The sequence below is a fragment of the Rhinopithecus bieti genome, unplaced genomic scaffold, assembly GCF_001698545.2.
Source record: "Rhinopithecus bieti isolate Rb0 unplaced genomic scaffold, ASM169854v2 scaffold_35609, whole genome shotgun sequence".
Taxonomy (NCBI): Eukaryota; Metazoa; Chordata; class Mammalia; order Primates; family Cercopithecidae; genus Rhinopithecus; species Rhinopithecus bieti.
Genome location: NW_016815004.1, coordinates 378,949 through 398,223, shown reverse-complemented (window position 1 = coordinate 398,223; position 19,275 = coordinate 378,949). Strand labels below are relative to the sequence as shown.

Below are 19,275 nucleotides of genomic sequence, written 5' to 3'. Positions count from 1 at the left end.
GGACAAGGATCCTGGGAGGCTTGAGCATCACACTAAGAATTGGTATGTTTTTCTAAGGGAAGCTGAGTTTTAGCAGGAGGTGATATAACTGATTTCTGCTTTTATGTTTTTTGAAGACAACTGCTTGGGCAGGGGATTTCTTATTATTTATCTCACCCTACTTTACAAAGGTCCATTTTTCTTCATTCTCTGAGTGTTAGACAAATTATGAGCTGTGCTGTTTTCTTGAGTCATCAGCTGATGATTCGTGTACTCTCTTTGTTGATTTAGTGATTTCTACCAATCCAGATGAAAGTTTTTTGTTTTTTTATTAGCAACTTCAAAATATCAGAATAGCTAAATAATCTAGAAGGTAAGTAAAAAACAAAAATAAATTAAAAAATCTCCAATTGCTTGAACCTGGGAGGCAGAGGTTGCAGTGAGCTGAGATTACACCACTGCACTCCAGCCTGGGCGATAGGTAAGACTCCATCTCAGAAACAACAACAGCAACAACAACAACAACAACAACAAACTCTAATCTTAAAAATTATAATTATGGGATAATATTATAAAGAATAGTAGTTATACTACCATTTAATTGCTTATTACATATAAAATACTTACAAAAGCATGGTGCTAAATGCTTTTCCTATAAACCTTTATTTAATCTTTTTAACAGTCTTATGAGTTAGGCATTGTTATGTCCATTTTAGAGATGAGAATTGTAGAGGGATTAAGTTTCCCATGACAACACAGCCAGTGAGTAATGAACATAGGATTTAAATCCCAAAGTCATATTCTCAGCTGCTACCTTATAGCTTCATAGGCACGGGGTTAGATTAGCAACTATTTTGTTCCTTTATGCAACCCAGTCTCACCTCTTAGTCTTCCTCATTTCTGCTTTGAATGACCAATGTCTGGTACCACTTTTTCAATGGTTTCAACCACCCTCCTGTGTCTCTTCCTGGTGAGATCGCCATCCCTTTAAAGTGCCCCCACTTCCCCAAATTATTCCTTTTACCCCCAGTGAAACTCTTATTTCTTCTGGGTTAGCTCCTCTTAGCAGTGTTAGGATGACAGTAATGTGATTAAACTAACTTGTACTGAATATAAGTGTCAAAAACTAATGTTTCTAATGATGACCATGTATCATTTAGGAAGAATTAATTTACAATTAAATATTGTGTTCATTCAATATTTCTTTAAAGAAGACCTTATTAAATGATTAGTGACTGTTCTAGGGATGCAGTGTTGAATATGATAGACATATCCCTCTCTCATGGAGCTCATGTTCTGTTGGAGGTGGAAGACAGTAAAACAGAAAAGAAAATGTCAGATGCTGCAGAAATGTTAGGTTAGGTGCCTATGGCATTGGGAGTGGAGATAAAATGGATAAAAGCAAGAGTTCTTCTGAGCAGGACCTTGCATAGCTGGAATGAGGGAGAGGAGTTATATTATGGATTAGGTACCAGATGAGTACTGGTGCCATTTACCAAGGAAAAGAACCCAGGAAGAGAGGTGTGGTTTCTCGGTAGGGGAAGAGGATCCTGGAGTTTGGAACTTGTGGAATTCCTATGAGATGGGGAAGATGCCCATTGGAAAGTTGCATTGGTAAGCCCAGATCTTAGAGAAAGGATGAAGTTGGAGATGTCTTTCAGGAAACATTGGCATGTAGAGTACAGCTCCATCCCATGATTTGATGTTTTCTGTAACTACCTTCTTCCTCCTCTCTATTCCCCTTTCGTATTTTCACCTGGTCAATCCATTTTGGGAACTCTTCTTCAAAGAAGGAACATGTCATTATCAGTGTTACTTCTGGAAGCAGTGCCATATAGCAGGGCTGTTGGGAAGAGACAAATTCAGTAATTCTAACGTGGGCATGAAAATTACATCCCAACGTCAGAACCTGAAGTGTTGGATGAAGATATCATTGATCTTCTTTTAATGTTACTCACTGAAAACTCAAGGACTTTTATCCTAGACCCTCCATTTTCCCTTTGGGCATTTCCGTGGGACTGGAGAAGCACAGAACGGAAGGGAATATGTTGCCCCAAATAGCCTAATGACTTAGGTGTCACTGTCTGTGCCTTGGGCTTATCTGGTAAGTGCAATGTAAACTGAGAAAGAAAACAAACCAAGACTTGACCAGCAAACAAATCAATTATTATCATACATGTCAGAGAGTGGCATTGTTTTATATTGCCTTACCTCAGAAATGCTACGGTACCTAGAATATATTTCACAGAGAAGATTCTTGTATCTTTTATAGGGAAAATGTTTGTGTTCAATTTCCTAATTAGACTAAATCAGTCCTTGTTTTAATTTCCAGATCACCAGTAAAATTATTGTAGGCCTCTCAATTTATAGTTTTAACTAACATTTTTATTGTTACGATAATCTTAGAAAACAGTTGTTTTATTACATCCATTTTACAGTGGCTTAATGAGAGCCTGATACCCTCCATTGATGGAAAGATCAAATTAACTCCTTGTGGTCCTGGAATAGAGTACCTGAGAGCCTGCAGCCACGGTTCATGGAGCCCCTGGGGCGGTTTCCAATTGTGTTAGAGAGTGCAGGTATTAAAGATAGAGATGAGAAGCATGTTTCTGTGGAATGAATGGTGTCCCGCACCTCCTTTGTATATTCAAGTCCTGACCCCCAATGTGATGCTGTTTAGAGATGGGGTCTTTGGGAGGTAATTAAGTTTAGAGGTCATGAGAATAGGGCCCTTATAATGGAGTTAGTGCCCTTATAAGAATACATACTAGAGAGTTTGCTTGTGTACAACTCTTTTTCTCTTTCTTTACCCTTCCCTCTTCCACTCTGCCACCCTCCCTCTGCCATATGAGGACACTTTGAGAAGGTGGTCATCTACAAGCCAGGAAGAGACCCCTCACCAGAACCAAGACATACTGGTATCCTATTCGCAGATTCCCAGCTCCAGAACTATAAGAAATAAATGTCTATTGCTTAACCCACCAGTTTATGGCATATTGTCATGGCAGCCCGAGCAAATTAATACATATGTCTAAATAGAGCAAGGAGAGCCTGAGGCAGGTATAGAGGGATGGGATCCCCAAAGATTCTAAGAGTCAGAAGATGCTAGAATAGGGACCTATGGCCTAACATAGTGGGATGATGGTAGGAGTGAGTCCAGCAATGGCAAACTTGTATTTTTCTGTATGTATATGCGTTCCTGGTAGCATGTGTGTTGGTTAAGCAGATCCACCATGCAAGCCTGGAAAGGAACAGATTTGCTGTTTGCCCAAAGTCCCTTCTGAGTGGTGGAGCTGGAGACTTTAGCCTAGGTTGTCTAGTTTATAACCTCATGCTCTTTTGTATATATTAGACACTAATATTGGTATCATCAAAATAGAGACTTGTATCATTGCTATTTTATTACTATTAAGTTATTATTAATTACTATGACTTTCATTACTATTATTACTATTAAGTTATTCATAACTCTATTAATTAAATTTTATTAGAAATCTAATATATTTCAAACACAGGTATAATATTACAACATCTTCGTGAAACAAGATTTTAAGGTTAAATGATCACTACATTTTGTGTGTATGAAAGTAAGCACCTTCTAAATTTCCCTGCAAGGTTTCTGATCCGGCTGAGGGAGGCTCTGCTGGCCATGGGAGGGGCATAGGATTTGACAGCAGAAGACCTGATTGAGTCTTGCTTCTGCAGTTTGTTGATCTGCACGACCCTGGCAACTTGGTGAACCTTTCAGGGCCTTGGTTTCATCAGCTGTAAAAGAGGATTAATAACAATCCTTATCCTTCCTATTTCAGAAGGTTATTGGCAGAAATACATGAGATACAAAGTGGAAAAAATGCTTAAAAAATTGGAGAACATTATAGAATTGTTAGTGTGGAGGGTGGGCACAGTGCAGGGCATCGTGCAGAGGTCTGAGATTGCTGGAGCTGATGCCCTTTCTTCCTTAATGTCACAAAGGACAGGAGTGGTTGGAAAAAACTAGTATCAGTTACAGTTCCTCATTTAAAAACACAATAGAGCTCACTTTGGGAGGCCGAGGTGGGCAGATCACAAGGTCAGGAGATCAAGACCACGGTGAAACCCCGTCTCTACTAAAAATACAAAAAATTAGCCGGGCACAGTGGCGGGCGCCTGTAGTCCCAGCTACTCAGGAGGCTGAGGCAGGAGAATGGCATGAACCCGGGAGGCGGAGCTTGCAGTGAGCCGAGATTGCGCCACTGCACTCCAGCCTGGGCGACAGAGCGAGACTCTGTCTCAAAAAAAAAAAAAAAAAAAAAAAAAAACAACAAAAAAAAACAGAATAGAGCAAAATTTCTAGCCATGAAAGTTCAAGTTGACAGGTTTGAGGTAGGAAGGGGTTTATTGTAATTGTATTTACTCTGCTTTTTTTTTTTTTTTTTTTGGCTGAGTCTCACTCTGTCACCCAGGCTGGAGTGCAGTGGCACAATCTTGGCTCACTGCAACCTCCGCCTCCCGGATTCAAGCAGTTCTCCTGTGTCAGCCTCCCTTGTAGCTGGGATTACAGGCATACACCACCATGCCCAGCTAATTTTTATATTTTTAGTAGAGATGGGGTTTCACCATGTTGATCAGGCTAGTCTCGAACTCCTGACCTCAAGTGATCTACCCGCCTCAGCCTCCCGAAGTGCTAGGATAATAGGCGTGAGCCACCGTGCCCGGCCTACTCTACTTTTTTCCTTACTTGAAAAATCCATGACTTAAATTTCACTTCAGACAGAGAAGGTGTTTAGCATTGTGAGTGGGAACTACTTTGACTTCAGTCTGAGTGCTAGTGAATGTTCAGGAATGACAGAGAGGGAGATGACCCTAAAGCCAGTGATGCCTCTGGCCTGGCTCAGACTCTTCATAGTGGGATCTGTGGAGCTGCATCAGGAATTGAGGAATGGAAATGATCGGGGATCCTTTCAACCCACTGGTGGGATGAGCCCCGCTCCAGGAACTCCCTGGCTGCTCTAGGAACCTGCAGGGCTGATAGCACGGCCTAAGCCCAAGAGGGAGACTCTGGACAGCCCTGTCCCTGCCATTCTCTCTGTCCTGTTCACACCCCTCTCCTTTTGTAATCCTGTGTATGGTGCCCCACCCCCTCAAGGCAAGCATCCACTTCTGGTTATTTGGTTTCAAAGGCTGCCTGCTTGATGCAGCTCATGTCCAGCTGCAGGTAAGAGGTGGAAACCCTGGTTCACCCCTCGTCCTGCCTCAGCATCGATACCTGCAGTTTCTGTGGCTACCTCAGTGGAAATGATCTTTCAGCGCATTTCTTCTCACAACACAGAATTTTGCTTCTGGGTAAGCTTTTCTCCTGTGATCCAGGATATTGGACAGCTGTTGAGTGGCATTTGCTTTTCTACTTTCATCTTACCCCAGTCTTCCCAATGACTTGTCAAAGTTTAAAATGTCAGCTGTCTTCTGATGCCAACATAAACATTCATCCAGCTTCCTTAATCCAAGCGCACAACTGAATTCAGAAGTCTATCTACACTAACAGTGCCAGTCTGTTTCTTATGGTCCAATCCAGAGGAATTTCCTTAAGCCCTTGTCTAGGTTTGATTTCACGTAGGGAGCTTGGAGTATGGAAAATAGCACATTGCTATTACCTACTGAAAGAGCATGGTCTGGCAGGGGGATGGGGACCTTGACCTTCCACTGGCCAACTGACTTTGTGGCCCCAGTCCACCCCTCTGGCCCTCTCCTTCCTTGTCTCTGTGAAAAGAGCGAACTGGATGCTATGGGTCCTTTCAGTTCTGACTCTAATGATCTAACTTTCTTTGGCTGGTTTTAGTATGTGAAAAAAACCACCTAGCAGACCCCACTTCTTCCTGTTGGCCTCCTATCCCCAGGACTCAGACTTTGAGTGGTTTTTGCTGACAAGTCAAAAATGTGCACGAAGCCATTCAAATAGACCATCTAGCCAGTGATAGGGGATGTGATTTATGATAGCAGTTGCTGGGATCTATATAGAGAATTTTATTTCCTTAAAGCCAGCTGACCTGAGTGGAAGTTGGGACCACAAATCTCAGACACTTCCGCATGTACTGGCTCAGGCAGAATTGGTAAAAGATGTGGCTGTTCTCGCTGAAATATTTGCATTTAATTTAATGGTAGCTTGCATATTTGCACAGTGTTTTGCAGGGTTTTTTTTTACATGCTTGTTTAATCTTTTCAAAACTCCATAGTATAACCAAAGCAGTTATGACCACTCCTGAGAAAGTCCACCTCAACTATGCATGTGCCCTGGATGCCACCACCTTGGCTAGCGTGCAGCATATACCCCACCATGCTGCCCATTTAAAAACCAGATTAATTAGCACTGTTTGTGAAAGCTTTTCATTTGACCTCAACCACTGGAAAAGCAAATAGTGATTCATGAAATAAAGTAAATGAGTAAATATGGTCAGATTAGGCTGTACAAAATGCAAAGAGTCCTCCTCTAAGGAGACAGCCTCACTGTGACTCTCCAGGCCCAGGGAAGCTGCCAGTGGTGTCACACACTCTATTACTGATCTAGGGAGGAAGTGGCTCTGTAAAAAAATACTAGCATACTAGCATCCTTTACTCAAGTTTGCTTGATGTTGGAGTTGTAAGTGACCTCAAAGGGCATTTTAATGGGCTGAATTGTGGCCCCTGAAGATCCATAACCCACACTACCTCAGAGTGCGACCATATTTAAAGTTAGGGTCTTTAAGGAGGTGTGAAATTAAAATCAGTCATTAGGGTCAGCCCTCATCCGTTATGAGCAGTGTCCTTGTGAGAAGAGGAGATTGGGGCCACAAATAGGCACAAGCAAAGATAGGAGATGACACAGGAAGAGGATGACTTGTCTGCAAGCCAACGAGAGGGGCCCTGGAGAAACCAACACTGCCAACACCTTGATTTTGGACTTTTGGCTCCCAGAACTGTGAGAAAATAAATTTCTGTTGTTGAAGCCACCCAGTCTGTGGTATTTGTTACAGCAGCCTTAGCAAACTAATACAGTCCTGTAGGCCTAGCTTCACCCTAGTTTTAGATTCCCTTCCCCCAAGTGCTCGACAGATGGTTATTAGCCTTTGCTTGGCCGCTTCTAGAGATACAGAACTTGCTATCTCCAAAGGCAGTGGAGGTCACTTGAGACTCTTTCAGTGGAAGTGGCAAAAAACCTTACCCAGAGTAACTTAAGTAAAATGGGGACTGTATTGTCCAATTGAGAAGTCCAGCAAATGACTAGAGGTGTAGCTTTAACTGGGTCTCATATGACGCGATCAGAATGCATCTCTCCCTCTATTAGCTCCGTCTCCTTTTGGGCAGGCTTACTCATCATGCCTGTGCTGGAGGTCCCAGGCAGCTCTAGGATCAAGCCCAGCTGAGAACAGAGAATCAGGCTCTCCCCTAGTTTCTGCTTAGCAGAAGGTAAAACAACAACATCTATTGTACTGGCTACTTCTGCTTAGCAGAAGGTAAAACAACAACATCTATTGTGCTGACTGCTCCCAAGTCTGACATAGAGAGTGGGTCCACTCCCTCTTCAGTAGAAAAGCCCTTCCCATCCTTGAGTCTCACCTGCGGTTTTGCTTCTCCAGCTCCCTAGGGGTTTCTCCCAGAACATCCTATCCAAGACTCTCCTTTTTCCTCCCTCCCTATTCTGGCTCCTTTCTCTTTTGTTTTCGTCTGTGATCTCTTAGGATGTAATGCCCTTAACTGTACCCATTCCTGCCATGTCTGGCCACAGTCAGGAACAGCAGGATTAGTATCTGCTTTTGATTTGGTCGTGACATTCCTTCAACCTGAGTTTTGATGAACTTGTTCAGCTTCCTCAAATTTAACTTAGGGTCAAGTAAAATTCTTGAGGCCTTTTAAAAATTAACTGCTATGCACAATGTCAGTGATTCTTCTCAGGAAATTATAGTGTTTGTGTCATATGTATACCTAAGCCATATCCTAGGAAATTTTTAAACAAAATTGTGTGTGTGGGGGGGTGTACGTTCAGTCATTTAACTAAATAGAAAATATAACAACAAAACAGCATATTGTGTCTTCCAAGTCATTGGGTTCCATTAATCAAGGTTCTATTTTGCTTTAAACATCTCTACTTTTCTACCTGGGGGATACACACAACTTAAGAAACAAAAGAGATAAGCTAAAATAACAATGGAGAGATGTAAACGTGGTCACAACCCAGTGACCAGCACAGTGATCCTGCTGATGGTGACCACAGTTACATTCTTAGCTTATCAGTCATTTTAGAGAGTAAGAATCTGAACACAATAAAATGATTTCCAGCTAGTAGAGACTCAGACCCAAACTACTTTTACCTTTTCTTTTTCTAGCAGAAACAATAGAAGGAAGTATTAGTAGCTGCAGAAAACATAAACAGCTAAATATTATTTCTAATTCACTCTCTGACATACAGTGTGATTCTTATGCTCTGTTCTACAAGGTTGGGTCAGTGGCCAGCCATACCTGCTGGCTGATAAAAGCTTGGTAGCTCCCAGGATCTCCTTGGTGATCCCTTCAGCTATGCTGTGGGACTACCACTGACTCTGAGCTTTGTGGCTTGTATCCTAGCTCTTACTCTTCTGGTGAGATAGGCTTGTGGTGAGCAGAACCCTGTTATCTGCTCAGCACATGTGCTGAAGTTCCATTGCACAGTGCTTCAGGATGCTCCAAATAAACAAACTGTAATCAGCTACTCATGGAGCTATTTATTGCTTGTCCACATAAATGAAAATATGTATTTTCAACCATAGCCTATTAATGTTAGTCAAAAATGTTGCAGAATATAGACATCTATTTTTAAATATATTTATAGACCTCTTTTTAAAGTCCATTCATTCTTTCACATACCCATCACTTATTCCTATACCATAATCAGATATCTTAAACGTACACACACTCACGTATGCACACATGTATATGTGCATAGTGTATATCCCTAGCGCTTAGCACAGAGTATGTTCAATAAGTATTTGTTAATTGATACTCTATTTGAAGTATTCATATTTTCTCTCCAGTTTGAGACTATTTACCAAGTGCCTGGTATGTGTCAGACACTGGGAAAAAAACTGAGACAGCATAATGTGAAAGTCCTCACCCTGCATGGAGAATGCGGTCAGGTTGTAGGTGCACTGTTACAACCAAGATAAGTGTTGTGAGGAGAGGCACGTGATGCTGCAATCATGTATTAAAGGGGATGGACCAGGCATGAGATGGAGCTGGGTGAGAGCTGAAGAATGTCAAGACACAGAGACAGGTGGGGATGGTGGCCCAGTGAGTCCATTTGTCATCCCTGTGAGTGGGAAGACTGAGAGCCAGGCAGTGTTGTGCCAGACAAGGTGACAAGTAAAGATATTTTATAATAGAATCTTCTTTATGTCAGCAATTTTGATGCAGACGTTCCTACTGTGTTACATAGACTTTCTGATGATCCATGCAGCCCTTGAAACAAACAAACACTCTTGTTAAGCCTGACACAGAACACCATTTTCTTTGTCCAGAAAGAAAATGATTACGGCAACACTATTTCCTGTCCCTTTCTTAACTGTTTAGACAACTGTATGGTTTACTCACACCCAATCTCCCAAGAGTTTCAAAAGAAAGGAATAATTTAAATATGAACTTAGCTAGAATGTTGTATGGTTTTGAAGCCAAAGTAGAAACCCAGACAGTTATCCCTTCAGGTTGAGAACCGGGGGTCAAACATCACACATCATTTAATGTGTCTGTTTATACTGCATGAAACACAGTGACTTGATGTCTGTTCATTCTTTGAGAAAGTAGACATGCACTTGGAAAAACATTCAGTATTTAGTAAAATCTCTCCCCTATCCCTTGGGCAGTCCCCCAATTCCTCTCCTTAGAGACCATCCGTTATATGAGGTTCTAGTGTTGTATCCTTTTAGAGATACTCTGTTCATGTGTAAGTATGTAGCTGTATGTGTCACTTCCTTTTTCTGACATAAATATTACAATACTATACTTACTATTTTGCAGTGTCTTTTACCTTGCTTTAAGTGACAAACAGTTCTGGAGGCTGGGAAGTGCAAGATCAAAGTGTTGGCAGGTTCAGTGACTGGTAAAGGCCTTGTTCTCTGCCTCCCAGATAGCGCCTTGAAAGCTGTGTTCTCTCATGGCAGAAGGCAGAAGGGCAAAAGGGGGAAACAGCTCCCTTACCCCTCTTTTACCCACTCATGAGGGCTCCACTCTCATGACTCAATCACCTCCTTCATACTATCATCACATTGGTGAATAAGTTTCAACCTATGAATTTTGGAGGGGATACAGACATTTAAACTGTAGCATCTACAATCTGTGATTTCTACCAGTTTTAATTTTTTTTTTAAGTGTGAAACATGAACCTTAAGATACTTTCAAAACAATCTGAGAGCAGAAGTCTTTTAATTTAAAAATTTAAAGGTTGCTTTTCCCATGCCTAATTTGACAGTAGTTTTTTTCCCCACCATTTAAATCTTTATTATTATGTGATTATTAAAAAGTACATAACTAACTATACAAACTCAAAATCTACAGAAATATACTCCTTAGGCAATGAAGGGCCCTGTCACCACAGATTTCCAAGTTATCATTGTTCAGGATTTGCTGTCTGTCTCCTTCTTGGTTTGTTTTTGTATTAATATAATGTGAATATGGATATTAATTGATTCCATATTGAATACACATGCAGACATTTTATGGAGAAATGGGAACAGAATAACCATTGTTTTAAGAGATTTACCTCATGGTTCTCAACAGGGGCCATTTAAAAATGTGCGTAGGAGCTATTTTAGTGTTTCAGACACTGGCATTTAGCACCCAAGGGTCAGGGATTTTAAACATCCCACAGTGAATGGTAGATCCCACACAATAAAGAATTGCACCATCCAAAATGATAGTAGCTTGCTGAGAAATACTGTTTTCATAAGAATAATGCTTCCTTTTGCCCTCATATTTTATCAGTTTATATAAGATTATATTAAATGATGTTACAGATTCATGGAGTACCTGAGCAAGGCAGGCTCTTTTTGAGTACAAAGAGGAAGAAGACATAGCCGTTGCCTCCCAGGGACTCAGTCTTCAGTGTGCAACAGACTGTGATGAGTCTTCTAATGGAAACAAAGAGTGTAGCGGAGGAACAGGGGGGGATAGGAGGACTAATTATACCTGGAGACATCTTGGGAGGCTTCTTGGAAGGGATGATCCCTTTCAACAGTGGGACTCTCAAAATCAGGGGTACCAGTGCCCCGAGTCGTATCTTGGAAAAAGGGTGAGAGATGCTGTCAGCCCTGCTACTTCTAGGTAGGCGCTTGGTCTAAACATGAGCTGTGGCAGCTCCTGCCTATTGCTCAGGTCACTGATTCTGTGGCCATGTCTCCTCTCCTCTCCTCTCTGGCCACTCTTGCCACCATTCTAGCATTAGAGGAGTGTACCATGATGTAACTCAGGCCACCTTCTTGGGATGGGAATCCCAAGGAATGCCAGCTATGATTCTTTCAAACCAGCCAGTCCTGGAGTGGGACACAGGATACAGGAGATGCCATGGAGAGAACAAAAAATGGGGAGAGAGGATGACAAGAGATTCCAGACAGTTACAGCAAAGCCCCATTCTGCTAGTCAGGGACAGAGAAATCCTGGCAGGATATCCATAGTAACATTATATCATGGAAGATAGCTGGGAGGAGGGGGACAGTTATGAGAAAACACATTTTCTAGACTAAGATGTAATTCTTTCAAGGCCTAAACCTTATATTTTAATTATTTTCTAAAGAGTTTGGATATATATTTTCTTACTCTCTTAAACTGACAATAGAGACCATCATCTTACTTAGGGCAACAGTGTGAATCAGTGATTATGTAGAAATAAGCTTCACTCCTGGGGAGGAGGGCACATCAAGTGCTTGTGCTGAGCACCGGAGTCTCCACTCTTAATCAGCAGCTGATGTCTGCCCACTCTGCCTACTCTAGGAAGACATCTATAACAATTCTGAAAAAAAAAATTTTTTTTAGGGACAAGTTTATATAGGCCATAAAAGGATAATCTGGGACCAGGTGAATGGCTTATGCCTGTAATCCCAGCAACTTTGGGTGGCTGAGATAAGAGGACTGCTTGAGCCCAGGAGTTCATGACCAGCCTGGGCAACATAATGAGACTTTATGTCTACTAAAAATCAAGTTAGCTTGACGTGATGGTGCACACTTGTAGTCCCAGCTACTTAGGGGGCTGAGGTGGGATCACTTAGGCTCTGGTGGTCAAGGCTGCATTGAGCTGTGATGATGCTACTGTGCTCCAGCCTGGGCAACAGAGCAAGACCCTGTCTCAAATAAATAAATAAATAAAAATTAAAAATCTGAGAATGATGGAACCCAACCTAAAGGTGCACCATATACTGTCTACCATACAGAAAACTTAATCCAGTTCATATATGAGGCAGTTCATATATATAGACTGTGCTCCAGGGATCTGGTGTCAACAACCAGCTCTTTTCATTAGGAAATCCAGTAAAAACTCCAGCCAGGTATAGCTGAGGAAATTGCCCAAGTGGTCTGTGACCTCTTTGAAACATTGCTTTTTGAATCTTGATTTGTTGCTGGTCTGTCTTCATCTCCCACTCTGGCCTCGAGCAACCTTGTATGCATTGGTGTGCATGCATCTTTGTGTGAGGGCTTGCAACACAAATTGTAGACAATTGTAAGTCTAACTGCAAATATCCAACTTCCAAGTGATAAAAAACAATCTTCATTCAGGGGCTTTCATTTGTATCCAGTGTATTATTATAATTATTTTGGGAAGTTTTGTTTCTCTGCCAGAGGTTTTGCAAAATGCTTGTTGCCATCAGTCATTAGATGAGTATAGGTTCTCTGGTGGCGCTGCTCTTTTGCCTCTCAGATCTGGGCATTGTAGGATAACTCCACTTAGGTCTTTCTTTGCTGCTCACACCCTGGGTTGTTTCTGGAATAATACCCAGACTGTATCTGGACTGGAAAAGTTCCCTTCTTTCTTCAGAAATCCTTAGACTACAATCCTTCTTGTGTCTTTCAATCACCCTGTCTGGCCACAGATGCTTGATATTCTATGGTGAACCCTTGTTCGCTTTGTTTCCTCTGCCTGTGATGCTCTTTCTGCCCTCGTTGGCCAACCACTTCTAATTCAGGTGGCCTCAACCCCCAGGGTCAGCTAAGGGTCTCTCCTGTGTGGTCCCATTGCACTCTTTGAATATATCTTAGTGTATTATATTTAACTTATTTGTTTATGTGTTTGTCTCCCCCACTAGGCTGCAAGTCCCTTGAAGACAAGGTAGATTTCCTCTTCATTTTTATTCCCCTCACAGTATATGGTACATAGTGGCATCTTAATAAATGTTTATTGAGCAAAATTTATGTTCATTGTGGTTTTTAGTGGCTCTTGGTGGGAGTGGGGGAGGGTGAATTTAGCCATATTATAGTTGGTTAAATTTAGAAAAGTAGGGTCTCACAACTAACTACACTGTTAGGAATTACAGAATGACTCATCATTCATTGTATCTATATCTTAACATTCTTGAAAAAACTACCAGTTTTATTATAACCACAAATCAGCTTAAACTGCTAATACTGTGAATTGTGCTTATATAAGAAATTAGAATCTGTAAGAATTTTTTTCTCCTACTCTTGTATTTTGCTCGAATACAGGATAAAAATGACTGGCAGGTGATTTGGGTTTTCCACAGTGTAGTGTTTTCTGCTGCATCATTTGCTTCTTATCAATTGTGTTCCTCTTTATAGATAATTTCACTTTACCAACCACCTGTTCTAAAATTGCCTTTGTTTCTTGTCTATTTTTATTACTACTGACTTCCTATTCTGAAATAGGACAGTCATGTTGTTTTTGAGTTTTATCATTATAGGTGTTCAGTAGGTATCTGTATCTCGTCGAGAGACTTTTTTTTTTTTTTCAGTGTCTTGTATTTCCAGACATCAGTGCCCAGGAAAATTCTAGGACCCTGAACATGTGCTCATATTCAGCATAAAAAGGAATTTGATTGTCTAGAAAATGATCCAGTAAAATACACTTTAAATTCCTTTATATTAGCAAATCCCTAACTTTATGAGAGTGAATGTGTTCATTTGTTTGGGTTACCGTAACAAAGTACCACAGTCTGAGTGGCTTAAAAAACAGAAGTGATGGCTCACGCCTGTAGTCCCAGTACTTTGGGAGGCCGAGGCAGGTGGATCACTTTAGGTCTGGAGTTCAAGACCAGCCTGGCCAACATAGTGAAAGCCTATCTCTACTAAAAATACAAAAATTGGCCGGACGTGGTAGCATGCACCTGTAATCCCAGCTGGTTGGGAGGCTAAGGCAAGAGAATCACTTGAATCTGGGAGGCGGAGGTTGTAGTGAGCCAAGATCATGCCATTGCAAAGCAAAACAAAACAAAACAAAACAAATAGAAGTTTATTTCTTCACAGTTCTGGAGGCAAAAAGTCCAAGACTGTCAGCAGGGTTGGTTACTTCTGAGGGCCTCTCTCTTTGGCTTAGGAGTTTTTACTTCTTCCCTTGTGCCTGTTTGTGTCCTAATCTCTTCTTGTAAAAACAACAGTTATATTGGATTAGGACCTATCCATATGACATCATTACCTCTTCTAAGGCCCTGTTTCCAAATACAGTCACATTTTGAGATACTGAGGGTTAGAACTTAGGACTTCAACGCATGAACTGGGGGAACACGTGGTTCAGTCATAACAGTGCGTACTATGGCAGTTTAAATACCCCATTCTGATACCAAAGTACTTTTCAGTAACTATTCAGAAAATATATGTGTACTTCTTTGCCTTTTCATAGATCCAAATGCTGTCTTTCTTTCTGCTCACAGTTTTATCCTTGCTGATTTCTTGAAGCCACTGGCTTCCCAAAATGGTTGATGAGTAAGGAATGTGAATGCTCCTGTCTTTTGGAATACTAGGATAAAAGTTTTGTCAGAAACCAAAGAGTATTTACTTGGATACTTTAAGATGATGATGATGATGATGAATCAATTTTTGAGTGCTTATATTGGGCGAATCATTGTGTCATCGTTTTCACAACAAACCTACAGAATACATGTTTTTATCCCCACTTGATATATGAGGAAACTGAGGCTCAAAGAGATGAAGTAACCTTGACCTGGATACTTCTTATTTTGTGTTTTATTTTTTAGGGTACCTGTTTGCTCCTAAAGGACTATCAATTGTGAAAGTAGAAATGTGGGAAAGAAGTGAAGGCTATAGGAAATTCATAGCCACTCAGCTTGTTGGTGGCAATCTGAGACCTAAGGGTCCCAGAAGTTGTGAAGCAGTCACTCTAGTAACTGAATTCCATCTGGGGAGAGGTTTGAAGGCAAAGCACAATCTATCTCCTAAACTGGATCAATTGACACTGGGTTATTTTAAGCCAGGAGTTTTGGACTATTGCCTGGATTGAATTACGGTTGTCATGGCAACCCTGATTCAGAGGTGGGCTCAAAAGATAGCTTCAGGATAGGCAATTTGTGAACACTAGGAAAGTGGATTACCAAAATTGTTTTATGATGGGATTATATGACAGTGTTACTGGGGACAGCTTGGAATGAGTTAGACCACTGGTTCTCCACCCTGGTTCAGTAAGAGAACAACCTGGGGAACTTTCAAAATGCCTGGGTTTCAACCATGGAGATCTTTATTGAGATAGGTGTGGGCCTTGGCATCGGTAGTTGTAAACAGTTACTAGAGTAAATCTGATGTCTAGGCAAGGTTAAGAATTAAGGAGCTGGCTCATGCCTGTAATTCCAGCATTTTGGGAGGCTGAGTGGGCGGACCACCTGAGGTCAGGAGTTTGAGACCAACCTGGCCAACATAGCGAAACCCCATCTTTACTAAAAATACAGAAATTAGCCGGGCGTGGTGGCACATGCCTGTAATCCCAGCTATCAGGAGGCTGAAGCAGGAGAACTGCTTGAACCTGGGAGTCAGAGGTTGCACTGAGCCAAGATCATGCCACTGCACCCTAGCCTCGGCAACAGAGCGAGACTCTGTCTCAAAAAAGGAAAAAGAATTAAGGAGTGAGGACAAGTCAATGGCAAGCTGTGGCCCACTGACAAAATCCGGCCTGCTGCCTGTTTTTATGTGGCCCGTGAACTAAGAATAACAGTTTCTACATTTTTAAATGGTTGAAAAAAATCACAAGAAGAATAAGATTTTGTGACACATGAAAATTATTTTATGAAATCTGCATTTCAGTGTTCATAATTCAGCTCTCGTTGGAACATGGCCATACTCATTCATTTACATATTGCCTGTGGCTGCTTTCATGCTACAGCAGCAGAGCTGAGGAGTTGTAACAGAGACCATGTAGCTTGTGAAGCCTAAACTGTTTTAATGTGTGGTCCTTTATAGAAAAATGTTTGCTGACCCCTGAGTTAGGCTAAAGAGAGGCCATCCACAGGACTGGCTTAGAATTTGTAAAAGGAGGCACAGGTTTGTGTAACTTGCGTGTTCATGTAGTATATTTTGCATTTTAATTTCTTGTGGCTTTTTTTCCCCCTAGCAGAGGGAAATTGATGAATCTAGAGCAAGTTTGTTCAATAAAATTTTCATTAAAGCAGATTGAAACATACTTTTCTCCTCAAAACACGCAAGTACAAAGAACATACTGTCCATAGAACAAGATGACCCAGACTTTTTGTAATACTTCACTGAGAATCTGCTAAATCTCTCTAATATCTATTGCCTATTTCATCCTCACCCCTCAACCTTTTCTTTTTTGTATTTTTTTCATCTTTCTTTTCCATATGTGAGATTAGTGATAGCTGGGTGTCTGAGAGCATTTCCCTTTGTTGATTCAGTGTTGGGAAAAAGGGAACAGTGTTCATAGGAATGATTTTTTTTTTTTTTTTTTTTTTTTTTTTTTTTTTTTTTTTTTGAGACAGGGTCTTGCTCTGTTTCCCAGGCTGGAGTGCAGTGGTGCAGTGGTGGGATTATGGCTCAGGGCAGCCTAGACCTCCCAGGCTCAAGCGATCCTACCTAAGCCTCCCAAGTAGCTGGGACTATAGGTGTGCGCCACGAAGTCTGGCTAATTGTTTTTTTTCTTGGTAGAGACGGGGCCTCACTATGTTGCCCAGGCTGGCCTTAAACTCTTGGATTCAAGTGATCCTCCTGCCTCAACCTCCCTGGGTGCTCAGATTACAGGCATGAGCCAACACAGTCAGTCAGGGATGATTTTAACATAAAAAGCAAGATTAGGAAAATAGCACTGATTGTCATGTTGGCTTATTTCTTTTACCTTTTACTTTTCATCAAATTGGATTCAGAAAACAGAGCATTAAGGTTAGGAAAATTAACAGAAAATAGAAAACAAGGGAGAAAGATAAATCCCTACCATTAGGGTGTGTTTTTGTGCAGAGAAGTAGCCACTCTTTCCTTCCAAACCAGCCCATCCAGTTCAGAATGAGAGATTGAAACCTTGTGCTTGGGTGCAGCACTTTCGGCCTTTGCTTATTTTATTTCTACTTATACTTGTGGTAGTGGTAATGGTGGGGGTGGGAGAATGCAAGAGGTTGGTGTATATTTATTAGTTTTATAAACATACAATACCATGGATTTTTTAAAAGATGAACATGTATCCATTTAACTGATAGGAGAAACTATTTGATTTCCAAATAGTTGATAGTAGTGAATGAATGATCGTTTTCAATGACCTTGAGAGTCTCCCTGTGAAACTGCTTGGTGTCTTGGGTACTGTGAGCAAGGCCACATTCATGTTTACATATTCTCATTTTTATCCTTCCTTCCCCCATTATAGTGAAGTGGCTACAATCCCAGGCATATTTCTTCTACAGCCACCTGGAAGGAAGCCAGTAATGTCATTACAGATGGCAATGTGCCCAGACTATCTTAAAAAAGCATCATCTCTGCTACGAATTAAGTTTCAGGAAGAGTGATGTTCGCTTTTATATTAACAAACATTTTGAAAAGGCTGAGGGCAAATACGTTAGAAGCAATCTTCTTCCTAAATTCATGCTTAAATGTAATTGTCCTTCAGTTTTCTCACTCCTGAGTTTGGAGTCTGCTGGATGATGGGTGGTTTGGGGAAGGAAAAGGTAGGTAATATTTGCTCGTTTTGTATTCATATTAAATTTTATATTAGGGCCTCAGTTTATTTTCCTTTGCTTTTTTTTTTTTTTTTTTTCCTCTTTTTAGGGTTCTGTACATTGGTCTGGCCTGCAATACGGCTCGCTATATTTATATTTCCTACCTGGAGAATGCCTGGACTGTTCTCCCTATGGAAGTTCTTCAAGGTAAGTTAACAGCTGGGATTGAAATTATTTCTCTACCTTCCCTGAGCTGTGGCTAAAAGCCTAGTGGCCTTCAGCATCTGATTCTATAAAGGAAGGGCAGGCCTACCGTTTCATGTGATTTTGAAGTGGTTGTTAAGGAAGAGATGACATCAGGAGGGATGGTTTCTCGGTTACCTGAGTGCTGCTCTATGTTGAGCCAAACAAAGCTGGACTTGACCCACACCCTTGTGATTAAACAACGGAAGAGGAACTCTAGAATAAACTCCTGTGCACAACTGTTAGACATGGACATCCAAGGGTGGTTTTAAAATATAAAAATATTTATCTTTTAAAGTTGTTGGTGTTTTTAGTTTTGTAGGTTAACTATACTTAGTGAAAAAAGATTGTTGTCATAATTATTTTATCTCTTCAGTTATTTTTATCACATGTGGTGACTTATAACTAAAGCTTTATAGCCACACTGTTGTTTTCCCATGAACTTTAAAAAATCTCTGCTCAAATGCCCTGCCCTGAGTCCTTCTCTTTGCTTCAGTGTACTGTTTCCCATCAAGACACAACTGAAAAATTTCTGGAAGGCTCTCGTCATGTAGCTGAAGAGTGCCAAAGAAATGGATTACTATTCAAAACTCATTGCCATGTTAGCTCATATAGTAATGACTACATCCTGAAAAGTCCTGATTGGCATCATGATTAAAATAAAGATTCAGGACAAGATCGCTGGAGTTGAGTGACAGCCCAGGCTACTAAATCATTAATTGCACTAAACAGTCTGTGATTATATACAATTTCATTAGCTTTATAGATTGCCATTATCATTTTCCCTTGCCCTAAGGAGACAAATATGGCACAATCAATGTAATTAATTTCTTATCATGATGAAAGATTGAGAATTTCAATCTTTTAAGGTGAAAGAGGCCGGGTGCGGTGGCTCAAGCCTGTAATCCCAGCACTTTGGGAGGCCGAGACGGGCGGATCACGAGGTCAGGAGATCGAGACCATCCTGGCT

General features: G+C 41.0%; 1 protein-coding gene across 5 annotated transcripts in view; it reads left to right on the top strand.

The window, feature by feature from the left end:
* MFSD6 (major facilitator superfamily domain containing 6) overlaps positions 1-19,275 on the top strand; it is a 94,400-nt gene that overhangs the window by 49,352 nt on the left and 25,773 nt on the right. For all 5 annotated transcript variants that reach the window (XM_017852900.1, XM_017852899.1, XM_017852902.1 and 2 more), the window contains one exon: positions 18,172-18,269. In XM_017852900.1, the coding sequence (XP_017708389.1) occupies positions 18,172-18,269 (98 nt within the window). The remainder of the gene's footprint in view (positions 1-18,171; positions 18,270-19,275) is intronic.